At 40.1% G+C, this 22,554-nt stretch overlaps 2 protein-coding genes across 2 annotated transcripts; one reads left to right on the top strand and one right to left on the bottom strand.

The window, feature by feature from the left end:
* Positions 1 to 541: 541 nt before the first annotated feature.
* On the top strand, positions 542 to 6,046 carry LYSMD3 (LysM domain containing 3). The gene is made up of 2 exons (XM_059833986.1): positions 542 to 811; positions 2,903 to 6,046. The coding sequence occupies exons 1-2, from the start codon at positions 542 to 544 to the stop codon at positions 3,509 to 3,511; spliced, it is 879 nt and encodes a 292-aa protein (XP_059689969.1). The 3' UTR covers positions 3,512 to 6,046.
* A 3,429-nt stretch (positions 6,047 to 9,475) lies between these two features.
* On the bottom strand, positions 9,476 to 21,841 carry POLR3G (RNA polymerase III subunit G). Its single transcript, XM_059834148.1, has 7 exons — positions 21,722 to 21,841; positions 19,552 to 19,681; positions 15,368 to 15,430; positions 14,583 to 14,633; positions 11,072 to 11,139; positions 10,076 to 10,204; positions 9,476 to 9,594 (listed from the first exon to the last, which is right to left on the bottom strand). The coding sequence occupies exons 1-7, from the start codon at positions 21,839 to 21,841 to the stop codon at positions 9,508 to 9,510; spliced, it is 648 nt and encodes a 215-aa protein (XP_059690131.1). The 3' UTR covers positions 9,476 to 9,507.
* Positions 21,842 to 22,554: the final 713 nt, after the last annotated feature.

Raw genomic sequence — 22,554 nt, 5'->3', positions numbered from 1 at the left:
TCAGCGCTGGCGGGGGGGGAGAGAGCTTCACCGCCCGGTAGCGCCGGCCCCGAGCACGCCGCCTGGGCCTCCAGCGCCGAGCGGCTCGGCCACAGGGCTCCCTCAACCGAGGCACGCCTCCCCACGTCGGGGAACCCCCGCCATGGCACCCGAAGGGGCCCCGGCGAGGCCCCTCGGCAGGCGCGGCCGCCCGCCCTCAGGGACGAGGCGGGAGTCCCGGCGGCCCCACAGCGGCCGCTTCCCGCCTCGCTGGCAGCGCAGCGGCGCGCGGGCCCTTTAAGGGCGTGCGCGCGGCCTGCGCGGGGGGCGGGGTTGCCCTGTGGACGTGGCGGGGCGGCCGCCATTGCGGTCGCCATGAGGAGCGGAGGCAGGTAGGGCCGCTGCCGGGGAGGAGCGGGGCGGCGGGGCCGGGCCGGGCCGGGCGCTCCCCTCGGCGGCGGGGCCGGCTGTCGCCTCGCCGGGAGGGAGCTGGGCGGGGAAGGGGGATACCCTGCGGAGGGCGCCACGCCTGCGGTCTGTTCCACAGAGCCGCCCGCGGAGAATGGCCGGCAGAGGCGCCGGCGGTGGCCTGCAGCCGCCGGCCGTAGCGCAGCCGCCCGTCAGCGGTCACCTGTACCCCTTCGTGAGCGCGGCGGGCGCGGAGAGCGAGGGGCCGGAGGAGGAGGGCGAGGTGTCGGAGCTGCGGCCGCGGGGCAGGGAGAAGGTGCGGAGGAGCGCGTCGAGGGACAGGCTGGATGATATCGTGCTGCTAACGAAGGATATCCAGGAAGGGGACACTCTGAACGCGATCGCACTTCAGTATTGCTGCTCGGTAAGTCCCCCGGTGCTTACCGCCGCCGCCTGCTCCTCCCGCCGGCGGCACCAGCCGAGGGCCGCCGCGCTGTCGGGGTGAGGCGCGCCTGGGCGCGGGCCGGGGCTCTGCCTACGAGCTGCTTGGTCGGCTGGGCTGACCCGGCGGGTAACGTCCGTGTGGGCAACGCCGTGCTCTTCAGAAGTGAAGAATGACGGCGAGCAGCGCAGGGGTGCAGTTCCGTAGTCGTTGTCACTTCAAGCTAGCGTCAGGGTGAGAAACAAATGCACGGCTTTGCTCGTGGCAGTGTCTGTCAGAGCGTACAGCGAAAGTTACACCCGTGCTCAGTCACACGCGGGCACTCTTAGGAGCACCGTCTTCGCTGTCAGAGTTACTGTGCGGAGGGTATTGCTGAACCATCTTCAGGGTTTTTGTGGAGCCTTCGTTCCACTGAGGAAGGGGGGGAAAAAAAAAAGCATTGTAGTTTTCTTTTAAATTTTGCTCAGTTGCCTAAATATTTATCAGCATGAGCACGTTGTATCGTTGAAAGCTCTCTCCCCGCGTGCCCCAGGCATTCCCTTCGGGTGCTCAGACCTCGCTGTTTCTCCTAGCTAAGAGTTCTTAAATTAGTCTGGTGAATGTCCTTCCTACCCAGTACTTTTGGCTGACCGGTGCTAATTAAGGCAGAGGCTTCTGTCTTGGTTGATGTTGGCCTTTGCATGTATCCGGTTTTAACAGGAAATCAGCTGTGCATCTTGGTGGACTGACTGTGAGCTGTGTAGTTTTCAAGAGGTCAGATTCAAAACCCGTATTTACAGAAGTCTTGCTGTCATCTAATTCTTCAGGCAGGAACAGAATTAGGGGCCTCCTGTCATGAGGTACCAGTCTTGATGTAACTATTTCATAAACATGACAGACCTTAGCCTCATTAACTAATTCTTGGCTTCAGAACCCACCACGATTAGGTATTTTGAGCAGGCTTACTAGATCAGGCCTCAGCTAAGAAATAGAAGGCAACTGGGTTGCTCTCTTTCTTGGAAATTCATGGAAATTCACTAATCGCTGCGGTAAATCCTGCGTTGGCAGTCTTTTATGCTCATGCGGTTTATTCAGCGTGGTACACAAACAAATACTCTGTCACAGGAATCAAAACACTTTTTCACGTTACAAGGTTAGTGCAGGCAGCCGGCGCTGATCGCCCTAACATACTTTTTCTGGCCACAGCTGTGTTGTAAGTGGAGCAGTCACAGCAACAAGGGTCTCTTGGCTACCTTGTTTTCTGTCTGTAACTTCTCCTGAGGTAGATGTCAGGAAGGGTCTGAACTCAGGTACTGTGCATCTTAAAAGGGGCACAATTCCTGTGGGCCTAACAGGTGTTGCAAAAAAGTACTGATTTTTAAGTACTTCATTGTGGTGAGGTTTGTGGCTGTGCCTTCCATGTGGAGGGAGTTACTCTCAGAATGAAGCCGCTCGTTCTCCAAGGGCAGTTAAATCCTTGCAGAGTATTTCACATTAGACTTAAAATCTGAACGTACTGAGCGCAAAATGAGATTCATTTTGAGCAAGAATAGGGAAAGGGGAGAGCTGACTTGATGAGGGAAGATGAGAGTTTTAAGTTGTGCTTGGTTTTTGCCTTAGCCCCAAGAAGCAGAAAGAGTATTCAAACCACAGCTGTGGCTATGTGAATTGGAAGCTCATAATCTTTAATATTCCTTACTCAGAAGTTTTAAATTTAATTAGGAACTCACAGGAATTTACTTCATTTGGAAACACTGAGGTGAAGTCCCATTCCTTTCACAGAGGTAGTTGCCACTGATAGATGAATATACCTTAAGTGAATGTATACACGCGTGAAGTGACTTTCAGTCATCTTACCTGAAGTGAGGAGGCGTATTGCCTCGTAATTACGTTCTTGCTTTAACATTGTTCAGATTTGGCCTTTGACCTCTTCTCACTTCACACTGTTTAAATGGGTATCAGTTTAAAAACAAAACAAAAACGCCCTGCATTTGTTTCATTAGGGAAGAATTATATTTCTCAAGGATGTAGAACCCTTAAAAGAGTTTCAATTCAACGGGGCTTTGATATTTAAACTGTTGTTTTTATTTTTAGGTTGCAGATATCAAGAGAGTTAACAATCTTATCAATGATCAAGATTTTTTTGCCCTGAGGTCTATCAAAATTCCAGTGAAAAAGTTCAGTGTATTGACCGAAACACATGTTTCTCCCAAAGGAAGACCAGCCCTTCGGCCTGCTCACTGTTCCCCAGAAGTACAGGAAGCATCACCTTCTGATAAGTTCTCTGCTAATGAGACTGCTGGCAACTTCTTAAAAGAAGTGGATCGAGATATAGAAGAAATAGTGAAGTGTAATGATACAAAGAGGGAGAATCTTAATGAAGTTGTTTCTGCCTTAGCAGCCCAACAGATCTGTTTTGAAACTGATGGTAAAACTAAAGAGTGCAAAGATCCTTACTATGGAGCAGATTGGGGTATAGGATGGTGGACAGCTGTAGTGATTATGTTGATTATTGGCATAGTGACTCCTGTTTTTTATCTCCTGTATTACGAAGTTCTAGTGAAAGCAGATGTCAGTCACCATTCTACAATGGAATCTTCTCATTTGTTTGTCACAGTAGCATCGCATCAGAAACAAATAGAAAATGGGATAAATCCAGTGAATATTATAAATGTTGATAACCAAGGAGACATTCAGCCTTAATGACAGAAGACCCCCAGCAACTGTTTTCTATAGACACGTAACATAGCATTAGGTAAAGGGGAAACCACAGAACGCAAAATGCATCTGGAAAGCAGAGAAACTGCGTACTGATGCGTGACTTTGCCTTTTTGGGCAGTGTTCCAGTTCAAGGATATTTCTGTGGGTCATGTAATCTCTGAATATGCCTGAGACAGGTGATTTTAATGCAAGATTGGGATATAAGTTAAGGTTTAAAATCGTCTCTGAAGCTTTGCACTTTTTTCTATTTTGATAGGCATATGTTTTTTAATTAATGATGAGGTGAAAAAATGTAGTTTGAACTAACACATGAGGAATCTCACTGTAAGTTTTACAGCCCTAAAATGGGCATTTGGGGATATCTAACTTTTAAACATCTTGAAGTATTTATAGAATGCTTAGTACACTTGACATTTTAATATCAGGTTTACAGTCGTCAGTTAAAACTGCGTTCTCATAATTTTATCTTTCTTATAGAGCAAGATTATTTTTTTTTAAAACCCAATCATTCCATAATTAATTGCCACTATGAAATTCTTTTTTAAAAGTGACTTTTATAGAAGCAGTAGCTAACACTTAAACTGGAATCTTCACATCTTGTGCCTGTGGTCAACCGTTCTTTAGTACTTTTCAGTATAGGCAGTAGGATAAGGAGTTTTCCCTGTGTGTGATACTGTGCCTCAACACAGTCCAGTTGAGAGAAGCTTGTTGAAACTTCACATCCTTCTGTGGTATCCTACTGAAAACTGACTGGACTGGACTGCAGATGTGTGGCACCTTGCTGTGACTGCTTCAGTAGTCTTTATTTTATGCTAATGGATTTATTCCCCCCCCTGCCCCCCACTCCAGTTAATCTCAGTTCAGGACCAACTGATTCTTCAGACAGCAGTCATGTGGGTACTGGGTATGCTAATGGTTATATGCCCGTGAACCTCAAAACACTTAACTTTTTCCTGAAATCTCCTAGAAAACTTCAAATGAGATTTAATGGCTGCTAGCAAGAAATTTAAATTGCAGCAGAATAGACCAGTTGCAGCTTCTCATTTGTTCTTTATGTAGTAGTGTATTCATCGACCACTCTATTCTTGAATGTTTCACTTGGAGTTTCATGAACAACCTTGTTTTTCCCCTCTTTTTTTCCCTACTTGAAAACGCTACACGACGAACAAGAAACCCCCTGGACTCTTCCTACAGAAAGGAGGTACTTGTGTATTCAGAATATTTTTAAATAAAAACTGAGATGCTGCCTATAACTTTTTTGTTATATTTGCCTTGTGGTGTAAGATTTCCATTGCCCTGTTCAAAGTACCATCTGTTACCAAAGCCCAAGACAACTGACTTGAATAGGGCTTATAAAGAGAGAAATGGAAAAATAATCACTATACTTTAAACTACTATTAAAAGCTTTCCTTTGAGTGTCTTGACTAAGGTGTATGCAAAAAAAATCTGATGTTTCCTGACTATTGGAGGTATTCCGAAGTGCTTTACCAACTGAAATTTTTAAAGTAAAGACTCACTCCCTGTCTGTTCTTGGGGCAAATATTCTTCACTGCCAAGTGTATGAATATGAATTGGGTAACTTTTAATGTATTATGCTGAAACTGAAGCAGTCCAAAGCTCAAAGGGAAATACTGTACGTTTGGATCTGTGAACTATGACCTGTGGCTCTTGAACCCTTTGATTAAAGTGGTATCTGTGGAGATCGTGAGACTACTCGTAGTTTCCACGCTAGAAGAGGGACTGCAGACAGGCATGAACTTCATGTTTCACGTAACACTTGTTTTCAAACGTCTGTTAAAATAGTAGTTCTTTCCATGAGAAGAATATGCTAATAATATAAGCGTGAATACTGAAGTACCATTTCTGGGTAAGACTGTACGAAAAATTGCATTGCAAAATAATTTATGGTGGCTAATGTGATACAGCTTCTATGGCTAAAACTTTAAATGGTGACTTGCCCTAGTCCAGACAACAGAGCTTTGGCACATTAAGAAAAATGTTTTCTATGCAGGACTGAAATGTGGTATGTAATGTGTCAGGGTTTTGCTGCATGCCTATTTGCTAGTTTGCTTCTTTCCCCTTCATTCTGTTTCTGAAACCTCAACATTTTTAATACTTACAAAATTGTCAAAGAACATGAAATTAGCTATTGTGATGATGCAACATAAGCCTAACTTACTGCATGTACCTGAACTGACAGGTATTAAATTGCCGTTGGTATAGAAGTGAAGTTCAGTTGTGTTTTGACTTGGTCAGGACATTCTCTGTCCTGTTGATGTACGAGTAGGGAGATTGGTGGTTAACTGCTGTTCTTCGTCCTGTGGTGGTACAGCTGAATCGTCCTCTGGTGTATCTCAGGCTTTGGGCTTTTATGGTGTTGGAAGGCCGGTGGCCTACTGTCACCGGGTGAAGTGTGACGGGCCTGTATTTACCTTAGGATAAGCAGTCATTAGAGAAACACAAAGGGATAGCTGTTTTATTGAACTGTATTATACTCTAACCAAGACCCTAGCATGGTGTTACTATTTTATTATGTAGCATATTTCATATAGCGTATTTTTAATTTAGAGAGTTAACTTTATCAGAAGATATGGGAGGTCTCTTTCCAAGACTGTAGGACTCCCGGTACAGGTGATCTACAAGCATCAGCTGGCTTGGCTTTCTGCAGGAGGCAGGGATCTTTACTGTTCTATCCAAAGTACAACACACCTGGCAATGCATCATCACGTCAGCCCTGAATAAACAGGGTAACTGCTCTGTATGGAACGTGAATCTGATTTAAGTTAAAATCTCTACAGTTAGTCCTTTAGAAACTGACTTGTTTTTTTTTTAAAAAAAAAAAAACCCACAAAAAAACAACTGAGTGGTAAATAATGTTTTCGATTAATTACAACACATTGTTGATCACAAAGTTGCTTTTAAATTCAAGTGCATATTGCACTGTTGGATCATGTAAAATGTAAATGCTTTAAATCTGCTATATTTTGGAGTACATTGTCACAAATAGTCTTTGTATAACTATTTTATAAAGGCTGAAAATACAACTTTGTAAAATAATCCTGAATGAGGACACAAGTCTTATTTTAAACACTTCTGCTCCTCTGCTTTTACAAGAACGTAAGTACTAGACATAAAATAAAGATTTCATTTTAGACTGTAGAAGTGGTGCATATAATGTATTCTTAGCTCTATGTACTCTGCATGTTTTATTACAGGAGGCTGCTACTTGTATTTGTTTTGGCTAGTTTTTATGCATAATCTAAAATAAAAATTCTTGGCCAACAAGTATTTTGTTGGCAGTAGCTGCATATAGCATTCATAGCTAGCATACCATAACTGGAGCCTTAACGGTTTATCCTGTGCATGCCTTGTAGAACTTGGAACTTTTCTGCGTGAAGTTCGGAGAACTTGTTAGTTCTGTGAAATTAAGAAATAGGCATGAAAAATTAAGGTAGGGATCAGTGAAGTTCTTAGATGGCAATCTCCCTACACACTGAAAGCAGTGCCTTTTAGCATGAAGTAGGAATGTTCTTCTGCCGTGCTATTAAGATAGGATTTGAGTACATGCCTGTCCAAACCTGAAGTCTGCTGAGGCTCAAAGAACGGTCTAAGTTTTATCAGCCTTACAGTCTTGCAATACATTCTAAGCAGTTGGAAAATCAGCTTATGAAAACAGCTGCAAGTGTTACACCTCTGGAACAGCACGATCTCGTTTCATTTCAGAAGTGCCTTAGCACAGAGCTGTATCATTGCAGAACTCAGTGTGTTCATAAGTGTTGGCCTTATTTGCCATTGTTAAAACTAGTCCTAGAGGGTCCATCCCAAGACTCTACGGTTCCCTCTGAGGACAGAGGTGACCATAGTTCACCTTCTAAAGGTCTCAAAAAGTCCTGCTTTCTGCCAGGGTAGTATTTCTCAACAGTACAACAGGGAGGCAGCTGTCTCCAATTAGCAGTATGGTGAATGCAGAAAGTCATCAGTCCCCAAGAATTCATGTCTGCTACAAAATAAGGTATTGTACCTGTTCAGGCAAGCCACAACTTGCGACAAAATTGTAACTCGGGAAGTAATCCTTGTCCAGTGTTAATTTTCTAGTTCTGTCTTGGGCAAAAGCCATCTATTTGTGTTCCTTGTGTGGGAGGCAAGGAGTCTCGTTTACCTTGCATGGGGGAAACAGCTACTAGAAGATAATACTAGTTATACTTGAGGCAAGCAAATTTAATCTTCAACATGCTTACCTTGCTTACAACATCTTACTTTTGTATATCGCATGCAAGAAACAGGCACACCTGTTCAAGAAACAACTGCTGGCATGCGTGATGTTAAAAGAAAATGATCAGACAGAACACATTTCCTATGCAATGCAGCAGAATGTTTATTAAACATTATTTTCTAGCTACAAACACTTCAAAATGAAATTGGTATATCTCTGAGGTGTGACCTGCATAGCATTTTAGTTCCATTTCCTTTACATCTGATACGAATTTTATCAGAACACTTGAAAGCTACACCTTACGGAACAAATTCTTATTGCATACAGAAGTTCATAGAACAATGCAGTACTGTTTTCCAGTCAGCAGCAAAGTAAAGTACTGCTTGACAAAACGCCAAACTTGCAAGGAAGACTCCTGTACTTTCCTCTGCGGATAGAAGAATTGGTTTTGTTTTAAAACTGTTCTTTCATTAGACCTGATAACAGCACTAGTTATCAGGAACAGAATGTTTTAAAAAAGAAAATAAAAAACCCCTGATTAATAGTAATATGGTAACACTGATCATTAATATTTTGTATCATCAAAGGACAACAGGACACAGAGAGTGCTCTGTCATTTCTTCAAGTTTCTTAATCTCAGGAATAAGTTTTCTACACTTCAGCTGTTGGTTCTTGAATAAAATGAATGTTTCCAAACATTCTGGTTTGCTATTCTCAGCATTCTTGTCTTGTTTTCCTAATTAAAACCTGATGCATCAAAACACTTCATGGCATTCTTTTCCTACAGTTGGGGGTTTTGTTTGTATTGATTTGCTGTCTGTTAAGTTTCTGTCTTGTTTGTTCTGTAGGAAAGTAAATAAATGCATCAACAATTAAATGGATAGCTATCATCTGCCATCTCACTTAACAGCTCTGTGAGGTAGGAAAGTTAGTATCACCTCAAGAGGCAGAGAAACAGGCAAAGGACTGAAACTCTCCTCACGAATCTGTGTGCCACTGGTGAAAACTGGGATTCTGTAATTTCTTAGTCTTAAATTCTGCCATATATTCTTTCTAAATGAAATTACCCTTAATTTTTACTTATACGGATTCATAAAGGTAATGTAATGCATTGTTAAATATTACAGTCCCTTGTTGCCAAAATACTAAAAATAGTAAGTTCTTTTAACTAGAATAATAGCTCTTCAAAATTCTCTCACTGTTGTTTGTCCATATTACTAAGGTCCTTTCAAGTCAGTTTATATTAAAGTGCTTAGTGGACAATTATTTCCAGTCACCTGAATTCAGAAGTTACATAAATTCCTTCAGAGAAGTCAGCTGCCAAATACAAGCAGCTTATGTCCATAAAGGCCATATGTCTATTTTGCTGCAGTCATCAAGAATTTCACTATTCTTTTCAAGATTTGACTGCTAAAGCATAGAACTGACTAGTGCAAATGCTTAGGCACAATTTTGATTAAAATGCATACATTCTTTTTCTGTGCAGAGGCAATACAACGGCATATAGCTTATTCCATCAGTAGGCATTCCAAAGAACCTTAAAAAGGCGCATGTCTGCAAAACATTTGGCAAAAGAACAAAACAAAGGATCCCATATCCTGTTTTACAGCATAGTACAGTCAAAAAGAATTGTCCAACGTGTTTTTTTAGAGTATACTTAAAACCAACAGAGCTAAAGCATTAGTTCTGTTGATACTCAGCCTACCTCCAGAATTCTACTTCAAACAGTGTAAGGCTTGAGCAATGTACCAGCTAGCAACAATAGCTAATATGTTGCTTCATCCATATTGTCGTCACTGCCAGCACCAAAGTCATCTCCATCTTCAAAATACGAAGAAATGTAGTCATTCTCCTAAACAAAAGGGAAAAAATCTATCGCTGTATCTGTGGGGGAGAAAATTTATGAAAAATGCTTTGAACTGCACTTGAGCACCCATGCTTTGAAACAGTAATAGGAGTTTTTTCTTTCCTTATTTCTTGGGAAAGAAAAAGGAAAATAATGTAATGAAGTTCTGATATCTATGAAAGAAGAGGCATTAGTTTTTCATGTAAATTTTGTGCCCCATTTTAATGATGAAAATGAGTAATTGCATGTATTGATCGTGGCAGGACATGTTACTGCTTGCAAGATCTTTTTTTCAGAGCTTTTTGGGAGTAACAAATCTAAAACACCCACTTAAATTAACTACAAGACAATGTAGTGCAACAAAGAAAATTAATGTAGTAATGCCTCTCACTACAACTCTCCCTCAGTGTCAAGAGAAGCTAGGGACATTTCTTTGGCTGACAGGCAAAGATCGGACTTTATGTAAATAGGAAAACTAGCATTTTACCTCTTCATGCTCCTCTTCATCGTATTCCTCTGGTTCTTCTGCTTCTTCATCATCTTCACCTTCTTTGTCTTTTGTTTTGTCTTTCTCATCTTCAGATTTTTCTTCTTCATCATCCTTCTTCTCCAACTCCTGTCACAAGGTAATCTCCTTTACAAGGTAATCCCATGTTACAGCAACAGCATATCCTTCACACTACCCAAATGTTACACTGCAGTTAACAGCATGACAATTAGCACAACAATGTTGTGCCAATGTTTTTTGTCAATATTTAAAACAACATGATGTAAAGCGCCTAAAGACTTACTTGATCACGCATTAGCCATCGGACTTGGAAGTCTAAAAATGTATGTCTTGCGTAATAAATTGAGATGATGATTTCCCTTTACCATCCACTGTTAGAATAATTGACAGTAGAAAGCCATGCCATACTTGATAAAACCATACCACATACTGTATATACTAACATATATGCACCAAACAACTGATGGATCACCAAGACAAAAAATACAAGGCTGTTTCACCTTTAAGCTTCCCACTCCCACATAGTGGGTAGTCGTCTCCAAAACCAAGGTCACTTTCCTCTCGAGTTTCTCTTTCTGTATGCTTCTTCCCTCTCAACTTACTAAATCATTTAATTTCCAACATCAGTAGACTGGCAAAACAGCAATAGATTTAAAAGCTCTGGCACCAATTCCTTTCAAAAAGCTCTAGTAGTAGCTCTGCTGTTCACAATTAGGCAACATCTCTACCCAGCGAAGAACAACTGGTCGTCGTGTTCAAACACGAGCAAAGAAAATAGTTTCTCCACAGACAGGCTCTATCGGTATCCTCTCCCTTGTGCTACCACACTGCAGAACCGTCATCTGTCAGAGTAACAAGACAAGGCCAGAAAAAGGCTGCTCTGGTTATTCCATTTGTACCAAAAAACATACTAAAGGCTTCATTTTCCATCAGCAATTTCTATTCTACAATTTAGAAAGAGTATGTACATCTTACCTCAATTTTTTTCAACACATCCAGACTACTTTTAGGTGCAGAGCTCTTTGCCTTTTTTGGTTTTCCACCTGCTGAAATAAAATACATCACAATTATTTTTTTAATGTGGAAGAAGACAAATTCTCGTCTTACTTGCTCTTAAGAGCTTGCATCTTGAGAATGTCATGGGAATCCCATACCAACTGTATTCAAATTACCTTAGTCTTTGAGCTATATCATTCATGGAGGTGTAAATGCCCAATTTATGTAAATGATGCTTACAGGGCCAGCCTGAAATTTACTTTGAACAGATAATTGACCAAAGGTTTGGCCAAAGTATGACATTCAGCTTCACAAAATACTTTTCACCTGCATACTCACAATATGTTAAGAAACTAGAACAGAATCTCAATTGTTATTTTTCATCATCTTGAAAAGATAAAAACTTACTAATGTTATTATTTTATGCAACATGTTAATGACAGCTGGGTGTTTCAGATAGATAGATGAAAAAGGCAGACAGCAAAGTTTATTAGCTCCAACACAGCAGGCAAGGTTACTGCAGCTAAATGGCTTCTGGACCACAGTTGGCTCTGATCTAATGAGTCCACAGTGAGTATTTTCACCTAGTCCCTTGATTCATGAACACCATCTTCTATCAAGTTACTCCCTACAATCCAACCTCATTATGCCACTTAACTAAATGGTGGAGCAAAGGTCAAAAATAGCATTCGATATACCCAGGTTGGAGCTACCCGAATTGCAGCACCCTGAACTAAGGGAATAGCTGCCCCAATTCCAGGAGTGCAGTTTGACCAGTAGATGAGGAGAGACAAAGAGCTCCGGACTGAGAGACATTACAGCATTTAGAGAGCTCTGTGAGACGTCCCATTTCCACAATGTACCTGTCTTTCAGCTCCTCTGCTGTATGTAGCACGATCACATAAAACTTAGAACACTGGGCTGTACCTACCACAGATAAGCTCTTCTCAGCAGGGCAAAAGTGCCTGTGTGAAGTGCCATATTGGTGTAGCTACACGGCGTCTGAAGGACAAGGTACCTTCAGACAAGCTAGCTTACGTAACGTGCACGTTTTTTATGCTAGGCTGCACTAAGTGGTATCAGAAAGAAAAAAGTATGCACTGATGGAGGGGATAGCCTTTCTGGAGCAGATAGTAACGTAATGCAGTTATGTATTTTATCTGGCCTAATACTTATGGAAGCAGAACACTAAGAGCTGCTAAGAAGCCACCTGTATTTTGTCAAAAGCATTTGTCACAAATAACATTCAGCTGATTTCAGTGTTTTGCCTAGGAAGGGATTATGTGACAAAAGCACTGCACGGAGCTGAGGGATGTCAAGCTGCTCTGTAATAACATATGAACAGCGTCAAAGCAAACACATCCAGAATGAAGTAGGCTTTTAAGGAAAACAAGTGGGAAGTGCGATTCAAAATTACCATCTCTGCGCAACCCCCTGCAGGCTTTTAGAGATAATGCCTACAGAACAAACAGCCTGGAAATGAAAACAGGCATGCAAGATCTTTCCTTAAATGCTGGGCATCTCTGTAGCTTATAATATTGGAGACACTGACCCATCATCAGTAGAACTTCTAGCAAAATAGCTCCTTACATCCATGCAGCTTAGTGGTGCAATGGAATACAATCTAATCTTTCCAAATACCTGTTCCTGCAGTACTCGGGCTTAAATGCATACATCTGATTGCTATATACATCTCCATATAGCTGGCCTACAAGAGCTGAACCCCGTCAACATTTTGGGGTTTTTTTGGTTTGGTTTGGTTTTTTTTGGCAGGCACTGCTGGTATCTAGGATACTGTGGTCCACAGCCCAGGGTAAGCGTGGGAGAGATGTGGAATTCTACCCAAAGTTTTGTCCCTTAGAAGGCAGGTGAAAACACTCAGGAAAACCAGAAAGGGGAAGGGAGAGGTGTGTAAAACTGAAGCCATCCCTTTACATGTAACTGTGTAGTGATCCCAAAACCACTCCTGAAAGCTACAAAGGTAGAATGGTAGGAAGCCTGTTTGAATTTCAGTGCAGATTCTCTTGACTCCCTCAGCTTTGTTCCACTCAGTTATAAAGTGTCATCTAAGATGGCTATCCTCAAAATACAACAGGGGTATGTACCAGAAGGGCTGATGTGTCACTGATCAGCTGTTTACAAATCTCCTGAATCATATGACTTTTGTATGGCCTCTGTATCATCAGGGTTCCCCAAAAAACCTAAAACAACATGATTTTTGCTTTTAGAGGAACCTACTTTTTTTATCCAATCAAATTCTGATGGTCAGCTGATCTTTGCCATTACAACTATGTAAGAAAATGTACTTTTAAGAGCAAATAGAGAAACTGGCACAAAAGAAAGAGGAAAAATACCCCACAGTGAGCAGTGCTTCTCTCTTTACGATAATCACAACATTATTGTATCAAGGAAAAATAAATCGGCACTTATGATTTCATTGGATCTTGGTGAGCTAATTATTGCATCCAAGCTTACAAAAGCCAATGCAGTGTCTTCTTTTTTTTAAAAAAAAAAAAAGTAGGTATGTACTGGTTTCTTCTTTAGAGATTTTGCAAGTAAGTATTTAATTTTCAGTTGAGTCTTGCAGTCTACCTTTACTACCATGCTTCTCAATGATGCTCTTAAAAGGAACAAAGCTTCCAGCTGAGCCAGTCTCCGTGACTACTGCACACTGCCTTTTCTTTTTCTGTTTTATCCTTGAACTGAAAAATGACACATGAAGGACTTGGACAAAGAGAACAAGAAAGTAAACAATTGTATCTAACAGACAGCTAAATACAGGAGGCCAAGTGTTATTTCATATCAACAGAGCAACAGACTTCTACAGAGAACTTAAAATAAGAGTCATGCATACTAGAGAACACTTTGAAAAACAAACACATATATGATGCTGTGTAATAAAAAATATTTTTCCTGTAAGAACAACCAATACCAGCTCCAACTGCTGTTGAAGGATCTGGTTCACAATTCTGCAGAAGAAAGCTGAAAATAAACAAAAAAAGTAAACCCAGCGAAAATAGAAAATAACCTACATTAAATCACATATAAAAGGCTTAAAAATTGCAAAAGTCAACCAAATCATAAACAAGGTAATCGAGAAACCCAAAATATGAAGGAAATCTGAACAGCCAGCTATTTGTTGAATAGAAGAAGGGTGAGTGTTGACTAAAGATGCAAACTTTCAAAACAAAAAGTTTTGTGGTTTTTTTTAATCTTCCTGTTACATATCTCATATGTTATTATGGTACATCAGTATGAAAGGCAGGAAAGGAAGATACATCTGCTCCAGTTAAGTTAAAACATCCTACAGAAGCAAAGCAAAAACCACAAGACAGGCAGACTAGTAAATTATTTAGAAAAAATCTGCCAAAAGCCCTGATTATTTGGACTAATTAACATTCCTACCATTTTTTTTCCCAATTCAGCTCCAGTATGTCTTTTATCACTCAACTAGTGTGTACTAAATGCTTCTTAAAAATATATAATATACCTTTTCTGGTCTTTTTCTTTGGCTTCATCTCTCTTGGGAGTCTTCTCCAATCTGTACAGAAAATAGCTTTAATATATATGAATGATGATTTACAGCAGTAATCCTCCCCCTGCCACCCACCAAGGAAAGGTAGGGGCCCCTGTTCTGCTTGATCCTATTTACATGCATACCTAACTGTTTTAGCACACAACAGTTTTACGGAATTCTAGCTGTACTTTAACTTGAGGAACTAGAGTGAGGACTGGCATTTCACCCACTTAATGACAACTGGCATCTGCCCCAAAGAGACAAAGTTCAGCCCTTCCTGTGGCTCAGATGCCCTTCAATTTACATTCTTTAATTAAGTTTGCAGTAGTGAGCTATACAGATATGGCTGTGGAAGTTTAATGTTATGAAACCCAGCTAACTGTGACTGAGGCATCACATTGGGTTATTTTTAGTAACATCAATGTTTGCTCCCAGTTGAAAACTGGTATCTGCATGGCAAGTAAGGTAGAAGGAAAGCTAGAGTGAGAGCTAAAGATTGCATTTGTGCTGCAAATCAGTTGTTTCAACTGAGTAAATAAATAAAATTAGATTTTTTTTTACTTTTTTTTTTTTAACAAAACAATACTTCCCCTTGATCTGAAAACATGCAAAGGGCATAACCCTCCACAAGGAATACATGACTTGGTAAGGATTTGCATACTTTCTTATTGCTTGAAAAATAATGACTCAAACATTTAAAAGAGTAGAACATTTCACAGGCTAATAAAGAATTAGCCTTTGATAATCTCAGATACTACCTGGGGTCCATGTCGCGTGCTCCTTTTCACTGTCCTGGTACTTTTTGCTGTACCTCTCAATTGCTATAGAGAAGGATACAAAGAGTTATTGAATATTTTCCTGTAACTAAACATACAGTGTATTTTTTTAATCCCACATTAAGCACTCTCTTGTGCTGTTGTCAAACGCTTAAAAAACAGTTTAACATCAGTACTTTGAGCAGTTCTCATGATAATTCCCCAGGACTAATCATTTTCTAAGTACTAGCAAGACCTGGATTTTATATCCCCCCCAAAAAAGGCAAAACACACGAATATTGCTTTGCATTTTTGGGGTATCGCCTTTCAATCAAAACACTCCCCTCTCTCCCCCCAAAAAAAACCCCCTCCAAAATTATTACAATGTATGCTTCTATCCTTGGAAAGCATGAAAGCATAAAATGCAAATATAGTCAGGGAAACCAGGTTGAAACAGCAAATGAACGCTAACCCTTCTACTCTTCAACAGTTTCACAATCAAACCTTTGCTACAAAACCAGTCAGTGACATTTATCACCACTGTGCTAATCATAAAGAGTATGCAGAACTCCCAGGACTCAGAAGGCTGCCTCTCAGACTGATAATGACCAACTCCCAAGACTTTTAAGTATTTCTGCAATGGCAAAGCTTTGCAGCATAACAGAGATGTGTCCTAAACTGCAGCAACATATTTTAGTCCATTTAACCTCTTTCCAGGCACAAGAACACAGAAATTCACTATAAATAATACAGTAGTTATACAGTGTAAGTACATACATTTATACTACTGCAAAAAAAATGCCTTGTACAATCTCTAATGACAAAAGCAATATCAAAACTTAAGTATTTTTAAAACAGTCCCATTTTTTCTTACCAAATTACCATGCCCAACTGCAAAATCCACTTAATGCAAAATTACCGACTCTGGTTGCAGTAATAACTCATTACCCAAACAGGGATAATTTTTGTGGGTATTGTACAAAAAATTTTAACAAAGACAGACTGTGACCTTTACAGTCAAAGACTTCTAACATACTCACCAGAGAAAAGGAAGGGAAAAGGAAGACGTCAGAAACGAAGCTCCATTTTACACTTAGTTATGCTGAGGGCAAGCAGAAGACTTACTTAAAACTGTGGAACAGAGCTTGCATTTAAAATGACAGTGTCTCAAGGGGCATTTAATGTAGGTGGCCTTCACATACGCTACAGGAAACTGTCAGCAGAGAGAGGGAAAGAAACTAGTAGTTTTGACTTCAGCTCGAGGCTCTTCAGTGAAGAACTAATTGCTGATGCCATCAGTAAAAAGGTATGTCTGACTGACTCTCGCTACTCACATCTAATGAATTAATTCCAAGCCACTGCCAAGGTGACAGTCACCCAGTCATAGCAGATATACCTATAGGAACCATATGAATGATTCATAGCTTACGAAGAGAGGGAAGTAGAGAACTTATTACAGAATTAGCCTGCTACTCACTTAAAATGAGTGCTGAAATGAATGATGAAAATCTATACTATATGGCATACTAACGTATCAAAAATGCCAGGTAGTATTAGACGTGGCTTTCGTTTACTACCCGAGTAATGAAAGAAAGACAGATAGCCATGTCCTAACCAATTAAAATGTTTCCCTTCTCACACTCTAACGGACCAGTTGGCTCATACATGTTATGCTTAGGATTTAAAACAATCCATTTTTGTAGCAAAGCCAATTTAAGAAGTTCGTGCCCACTGTCCCCCTCCTGCCTCTCTCTTATTCCTACCAGATGTTTTGATGAAATACAGGGGAGGAAAGGGCTGTAGAACAGGTATCAGAAAAGATCGGTTAAAAATAACCTACCTTTGGGGGAGGAAAGTGATTTTCTTAAAGCTAAGCTACTTCTGCCACATAATGCAGTCCCACACACAACTGCATACTGTGACTGAGACTGAAGCAAGCTTTTTAATCTGCAGACCACCACTGATGTAATGATACCCCACCTCACAGATAAGGCATTTTTGTACAACTAAAGGTTCAGTAAAAAGTTACCTCAACTTTCCAACTTACCCTTGGGCAGACAATGAGATCATCTGAAGCATTATTTGAGTCTATCAAGTGGCTGTCTACCTGCTTTCCCTGCAACTGCCAGTTTTTGTAGAAAAACAGTCTTCGAAGCTGGCAGTTCGATTAAGGAGCACACTCAGCAACAGAGAGAGATAACTCCACCTCAAAAAGAAGGCTGCAGAAGCAAAGACGAATTTGAGGTGAAGAGTAAGAATGATCACGTGAGCCAAAGTTGGAAAAGAGAGATAATATGTTCTCCTACAGTGGCTGGTTCCTTGGAAATAACCCTGACGGGCGCTCAGACACAGCAGTTTCCTTTTTTGTGCCTCAAAAGGAAATAGCAAACTTCAAGCCTGACAAAGATCAAGAGCATGGCAAGCCTCTGGTGAGATGAAAATCCAAAGAGATTGAAATTTGTTTACTCAGAAGATGAAAGAGGAGATGTGACAAAAGAGTAATTTGGAATGCTTCCCCATCATAAAGGGATCTAGAAATGAAGATCAGATCTGTCCTCCTTGCCTCATAACCAAGGTTTTACCTGGCTGCACCGTCAGGGTCCACCCAGGGCCGTCAGCGTGTACTGCACTACAGCTGCCTGCTGTGTCCCGGTGACTGCTGGGCTCCAGCTGCAGGTCAGAGGAAATATTCTGCCTTTTGTGAGCCACAACGTCTGGTCGGCAGCATGTTCACTGCTCATACTGCAGAGTGCTGCTCCGTTTTAAACAGTGCTTTAGTACAAGAACAAGTGGACAATCAATAAGGTGTGTTAATCAGTGTTACATTCAAAGCCTAGTAAAAAAAAAAAAAAAATGCACGCAGTCTCAAAAACCTTTAGAATTCACCACTACACCATGAACAAAAATTACCAAAAATTCAGAGGGCATTGGACTATGTACCTGTGTCATATCTACATCATGAATATTCAGTCAGAAAATATTCTGACGGTTTTTGGGTGGAAATTAAACCTCACGTTTTAGAGTTCAAGTCAGCTCTCATTATTCAAAATCAGCACAAGATAGCAAGGAAAAGATTATCCAGCGTTTGGCCACTTCAGATTTCTTAAACATTTTTATAAAGCTTTTTAGCAACTGCGTATTGCACTGACTGGGCCTAGGGACTTGACATACGCAGCATTTCCTAAGATGTTGAATCTCCTATTTTCCTGTAACAGCACTTATCATTTATACTATTCAAAACAAGCACTCAGGAAGATGATGGAACTAGGCAAAAATCACTAAGGAAAAGAAGCACTCCTCACAGTAATAACCTCCTTGCTAGATTTAAAATACCCCCCCAGCAAGGTGAACAGACATTGAAGTTGTCCTACCCTGCTGCCCTTTCCTTCTTTCCCACTAGCTCAGTTTTCTGACCAGGCAGCTCAGATTTTAACAGTATAATGATGTATGACTGGATGTCAAGTATAGCAGAGCACTTATTGTTATCAAACAATAACATGGCAGTTAATTTTTAATCACATATAAGCAAAAGACATTCTTAGGTCAAATAGAGTAAGATCAAGCTGTGGCTTCTAATCCAGCTCTGCTTCTGATGCAAACATCAGTACATCCCTTATCCTCACCTCAATCTTCATATTTAAGGTGACTTGCCAGTAATACTTACCAATCTTTCCTGAATGGACTTAGGGAAAAAAAATTAGTACCTTGTAGAATGTCCAGCTATTAAACATAACATTGATTATTTTAAGCATGTCTTTACGCAATTAAAATGGAATCTGAATTTCAGCACTGGTATTTACTACAGATTTCTTGGCTCCAATGCAAAATTTTTAGGGTATTTTAAACATGTAGAAATGCCTATTATTTCACTTGTATTGGTTAGCATATAATTGAAAAGACTGCATATAGTTGGTCTAAATGTTTCTTACTGGATATCAAATGGAATAGATGTTTCATACCTCTCTTTTTCACACAGTAGCTGCTTTCCACTTATAGCACTTGTAGGTGTGACCTACAACTTCAGTAAGTGTAAAAGCAGAAAAATTCCCGACTATCTTAAGCTGACAACTTTTATTCCGCATTATCAGTACAAAATACATCTTCAACACATGCATTTCACTACATCATCCATCATGGAGTAGTAACTACTGGAGATATAAATAAAAATAAAAAGCACACAAACAAACCTTCACGATCTTCTTCTACTGCCAAAAAATATGGCATTTTTTTCATAGTTCCTCTAAGATCTTGTTTTAAGGCCAACATGTAATCTTCATCTTCTCCTGTTTTCAGAGGCACTGGCTTATTGTCTGTACTCTGTACAAATTATGTTCATTATTTATAAGGTCTTAATATCCATCAAAACTATGCATTATGCTACTTTGCAAGTATACTTTATTGCATTCTGACATGCATAACTATGTTTACAACTAAACTTAAACCTTTTATGACTTCACTATATCTTTCTGCAAAAATATATCAAGAAATCAAGAAAAAAAAAAGTATTAAAACTGTGAAATAGTCATTCATAGTCATGTTAAGTCCTTAATTGCCAAAAGCAGTTTTTCACACCAGCCTAACTTACTCAGAAACCATTGCTTCTCTCTTCAGTCCGAGTAGTGCTGGCCTTAACTTCTTCTGAAACAGCGTTTTAACTACATTAAGTATGGTTACTCTGAATAACACGGACATGCTTTCCATGACTATTGTTCCAGGCACAGGTTGTGTTGCCATAGAACCAGGTGGCACACAGGCCCTCACACAGTTCAGTTTCTGACAACTGAATTTAAATGAATTGTTAAGGTTTGCATTTTTGGGTTTGGTTTTTTTTTTTTTAACTATCAATCTTGAAATTGGGAAAGATAAATAAGCGAAAACAGTTTTAAAAATATACAGAAAACTACAGCAGATACAGAATTACAGAATGGATGTTGTTTCTCTCACACGACAGATGGTGCACAATCAATACCTGAGTGGTACGTTGCAAAGCAGAAAGGGCTATCACAAGTCCCAGAGCTGGATCATGAAAGGAGTTCACTGCTTCCAGCTGGATTTGCTAGCTGATCAACATTTTAAATCACTAATATTGCTGATGGTAACCTGACGCTCCTTAATTGGGTTTCTACTTGCGTTTACAAGAAATTCGTAAGAACTCAAAAAGTGGCTATTAGAAATGTGTAATAGCAACAATTCACTGCTGAAAATAATTTCAGTGTAAGTCGGTCAAGCGCTGTAATATACTTTTGGTCACTGCCCAATCATTAAATCCAACTCTAGAAATGTTTATCGATCCTAGTTATGCCACTGGGTTAACTTTGATTTTTTTGAATGACACTAGATTTCCCCTGACAAGTTTAACTTAGTTCTGAAACTTTGTTCACAGAAGGAAGAAAGCACCTTTAACTTCTCCATGGTATACATTAGATATACGGGGGCTAGACATTCTCCTGCAAGGCTGATCCACTGCTGACTGTAACTGCAGAAGCTGTAGTTCACAGAGAATTCAGTTTCCTTGTGCTACCAAGCAGACTGCAACATTCACACTAGGAACAGTTACAGATGTGTTAGTATCAATGAAATCACACAACTTCATTGTAGAGGTGGACTAAGAGGATCTGTAACATCTGGTTCAGTCAGTCAAAACTTTGGGTTTTCAGAGAAATCACAGCATAGCACCAATTATATGCCAAACTTGCAAGTTCTGTATCGTAACATGTGAGATGATTGACAAAAATTTCATGAACCTTGACCAAATCCTGACATAACTGGGAAGTTCCCTTATATAAAGCTGTAACATTGTTAAGACTATTTATCAGCCTCCAAATTGTCCAGGCTTCCCTGCACAGCAAACTGAGTCAGAAAATGCTCTTTCTTCCCCTTTAATTTTCAAATGCATCCCAAATGCCAAATCTCAGTTTCCTTAGTTACATAAAATATCTTTCAACTATTTTCAAATTCTGGCTACTGAGGTACAAGATAATCATCCAAAATCTTTTATGTTTGCATCAACAGTAAATTTCTAAAATCAGCAAATCATCTTCAAAGACTAATGTAACTTCATTTCAAACAAATTCAGTTATCCAGTGTTTCCGTTACTGTAAAGTCCAGAAAACCATATCATTATGAGGACTTTAACGAACCAACGTCTTGCCAGCAATCTAGTTAAATATGCAATACAACAGTTCGCAAAGGGACAGGAAGTAATAATGAGAAACACAATGATTTACACAAAATACTTCAAAACTGACCTAAAGTCCTTAGGGTTGTTCGTATATTTCATTACGTTATCCAAACACGACACTGAATACACTTTACCTGAAGGCAGAGGGTGTGCTCTAAGACACTTGCTGTACTTACAGGAAATGGCGGTGGAGGCTGACACATGACATCAGGCAAAGCTGCACCTTTAGTAAAGCCAATAGCCTCAATGTTGAAGGTAAACGCAGCACGTCCTCTTCCTCTACCTGACCCAGCCATCTGGAGTTACAGAAAATATTACAGATTTTTAAAGATTTATTTTTGTTACGTGTATCAAATGCATGTACATATTACCTATAAAATTAATGTCTAACAAAGATTACAGTGATTTTAAAACCACTCTCAAAGACCATTTTAAATAGCAAGCCATTTTCAATGCCATCTTAGATTCTTCCGCATACTACAAGTTTGGTACGTGCCTAAAATCAACTCCATTCTCTCATTTCTGCTAGCCGCCTCTGCATGCCCAAAATTACCTCCTAACCTAGGAATTTTAAACTTTATTCTTCTAAACCTTAGATACATTGACTTGACTTCAATCGCGGTAGAAGAACCAGAAACAAGAGAAGATTAAAAAAAAAAGAAAAGATGTTCAAGGACCCTGAACTCTCTGTGCACACATACTGTAGTTCTTGAACTTTTCTCAAAAAAACCAGTTATGTTTGTCAGTCATGGCTTCTTCGTCCTTCAGATTATTTTTTTTCCTTCATCTTTGTAACTAGTTTCGGGTACTGATGAAGAGCCAAAAGCAAAGAGGTTCAAGGTAAAAGCATCAAAGGACTTCCCTTCACAACAGCTCTCTGCTCCACTCCAGCGTAACTGCAAGCTAACTGCTGATATAAGGTGGTTATTTCTAACTAAAATATTTCACCAAGGTTATAAGAGAAAAGTAGCCTGCAAAACTACATTTACAGTCACATCTCGCCACCTTC

Source organism: Gavia stellata, chromosome Z, assembly GCF_030936135.1.
Source record: "Gavia stellata isolate bGavSte3 chromosome Z, bGavSte3.hap2, whole genome shotgun sequence".
NCBI classification, from domain to species: domain Eukaryota; kingdom Metazoa; phylum Chordata; class Aves; order Gaviiformes; family Gaviidae; genus Gavia; species Gavia stellata.
This window is presented reverse-complemented; position numbering and strand designations above follow the sequence as displayed.

What these genes read in the sequence shown, in the direction of transcription:
- LYSMD3 (XM_059833986.1), top strand. Translation starts at nt 542, where the DNA reads ATGGCCGGCAGAGGCGCCGGCGGTGGCCTGCAGCCGCCGGCCGTAGCG. An exon ending in CACTTCAGTATTGCTGCTCG is followed by an intron (nt 812 to 2,902) that starts GTAAGTCCCCCG and finishes TTTTATTTTTAG; the next exon opens with GTTGCAGATATCAAGAGAGT.
- POLR3G (XM_059834148.1), bottom strand. Translation starts at nt 21,841, where the DNA reads ATGGCTGGGTCAGGTAGAGGAAGAGGACGTGCTGCGTTTACCTTCAAC. An exon ending in AGCCTCCACCGCCATTTCCT is followed by an intron (nt 19,682 to 21,721) that starts GTAAGTACAGCA and finishes TAATTTGTACAG; the next exon opens with AGTACAGACAATAAGCCAGT. An exon ending in ATGAAGAGGAGCATGAAGAG is followed by an intron (nt 9,595 to 10,075) that starts GTAAAATGCTAG and finishes CCTTTTGTTTAG; the next exon opens with GAGAATGACTACATTTCTTC.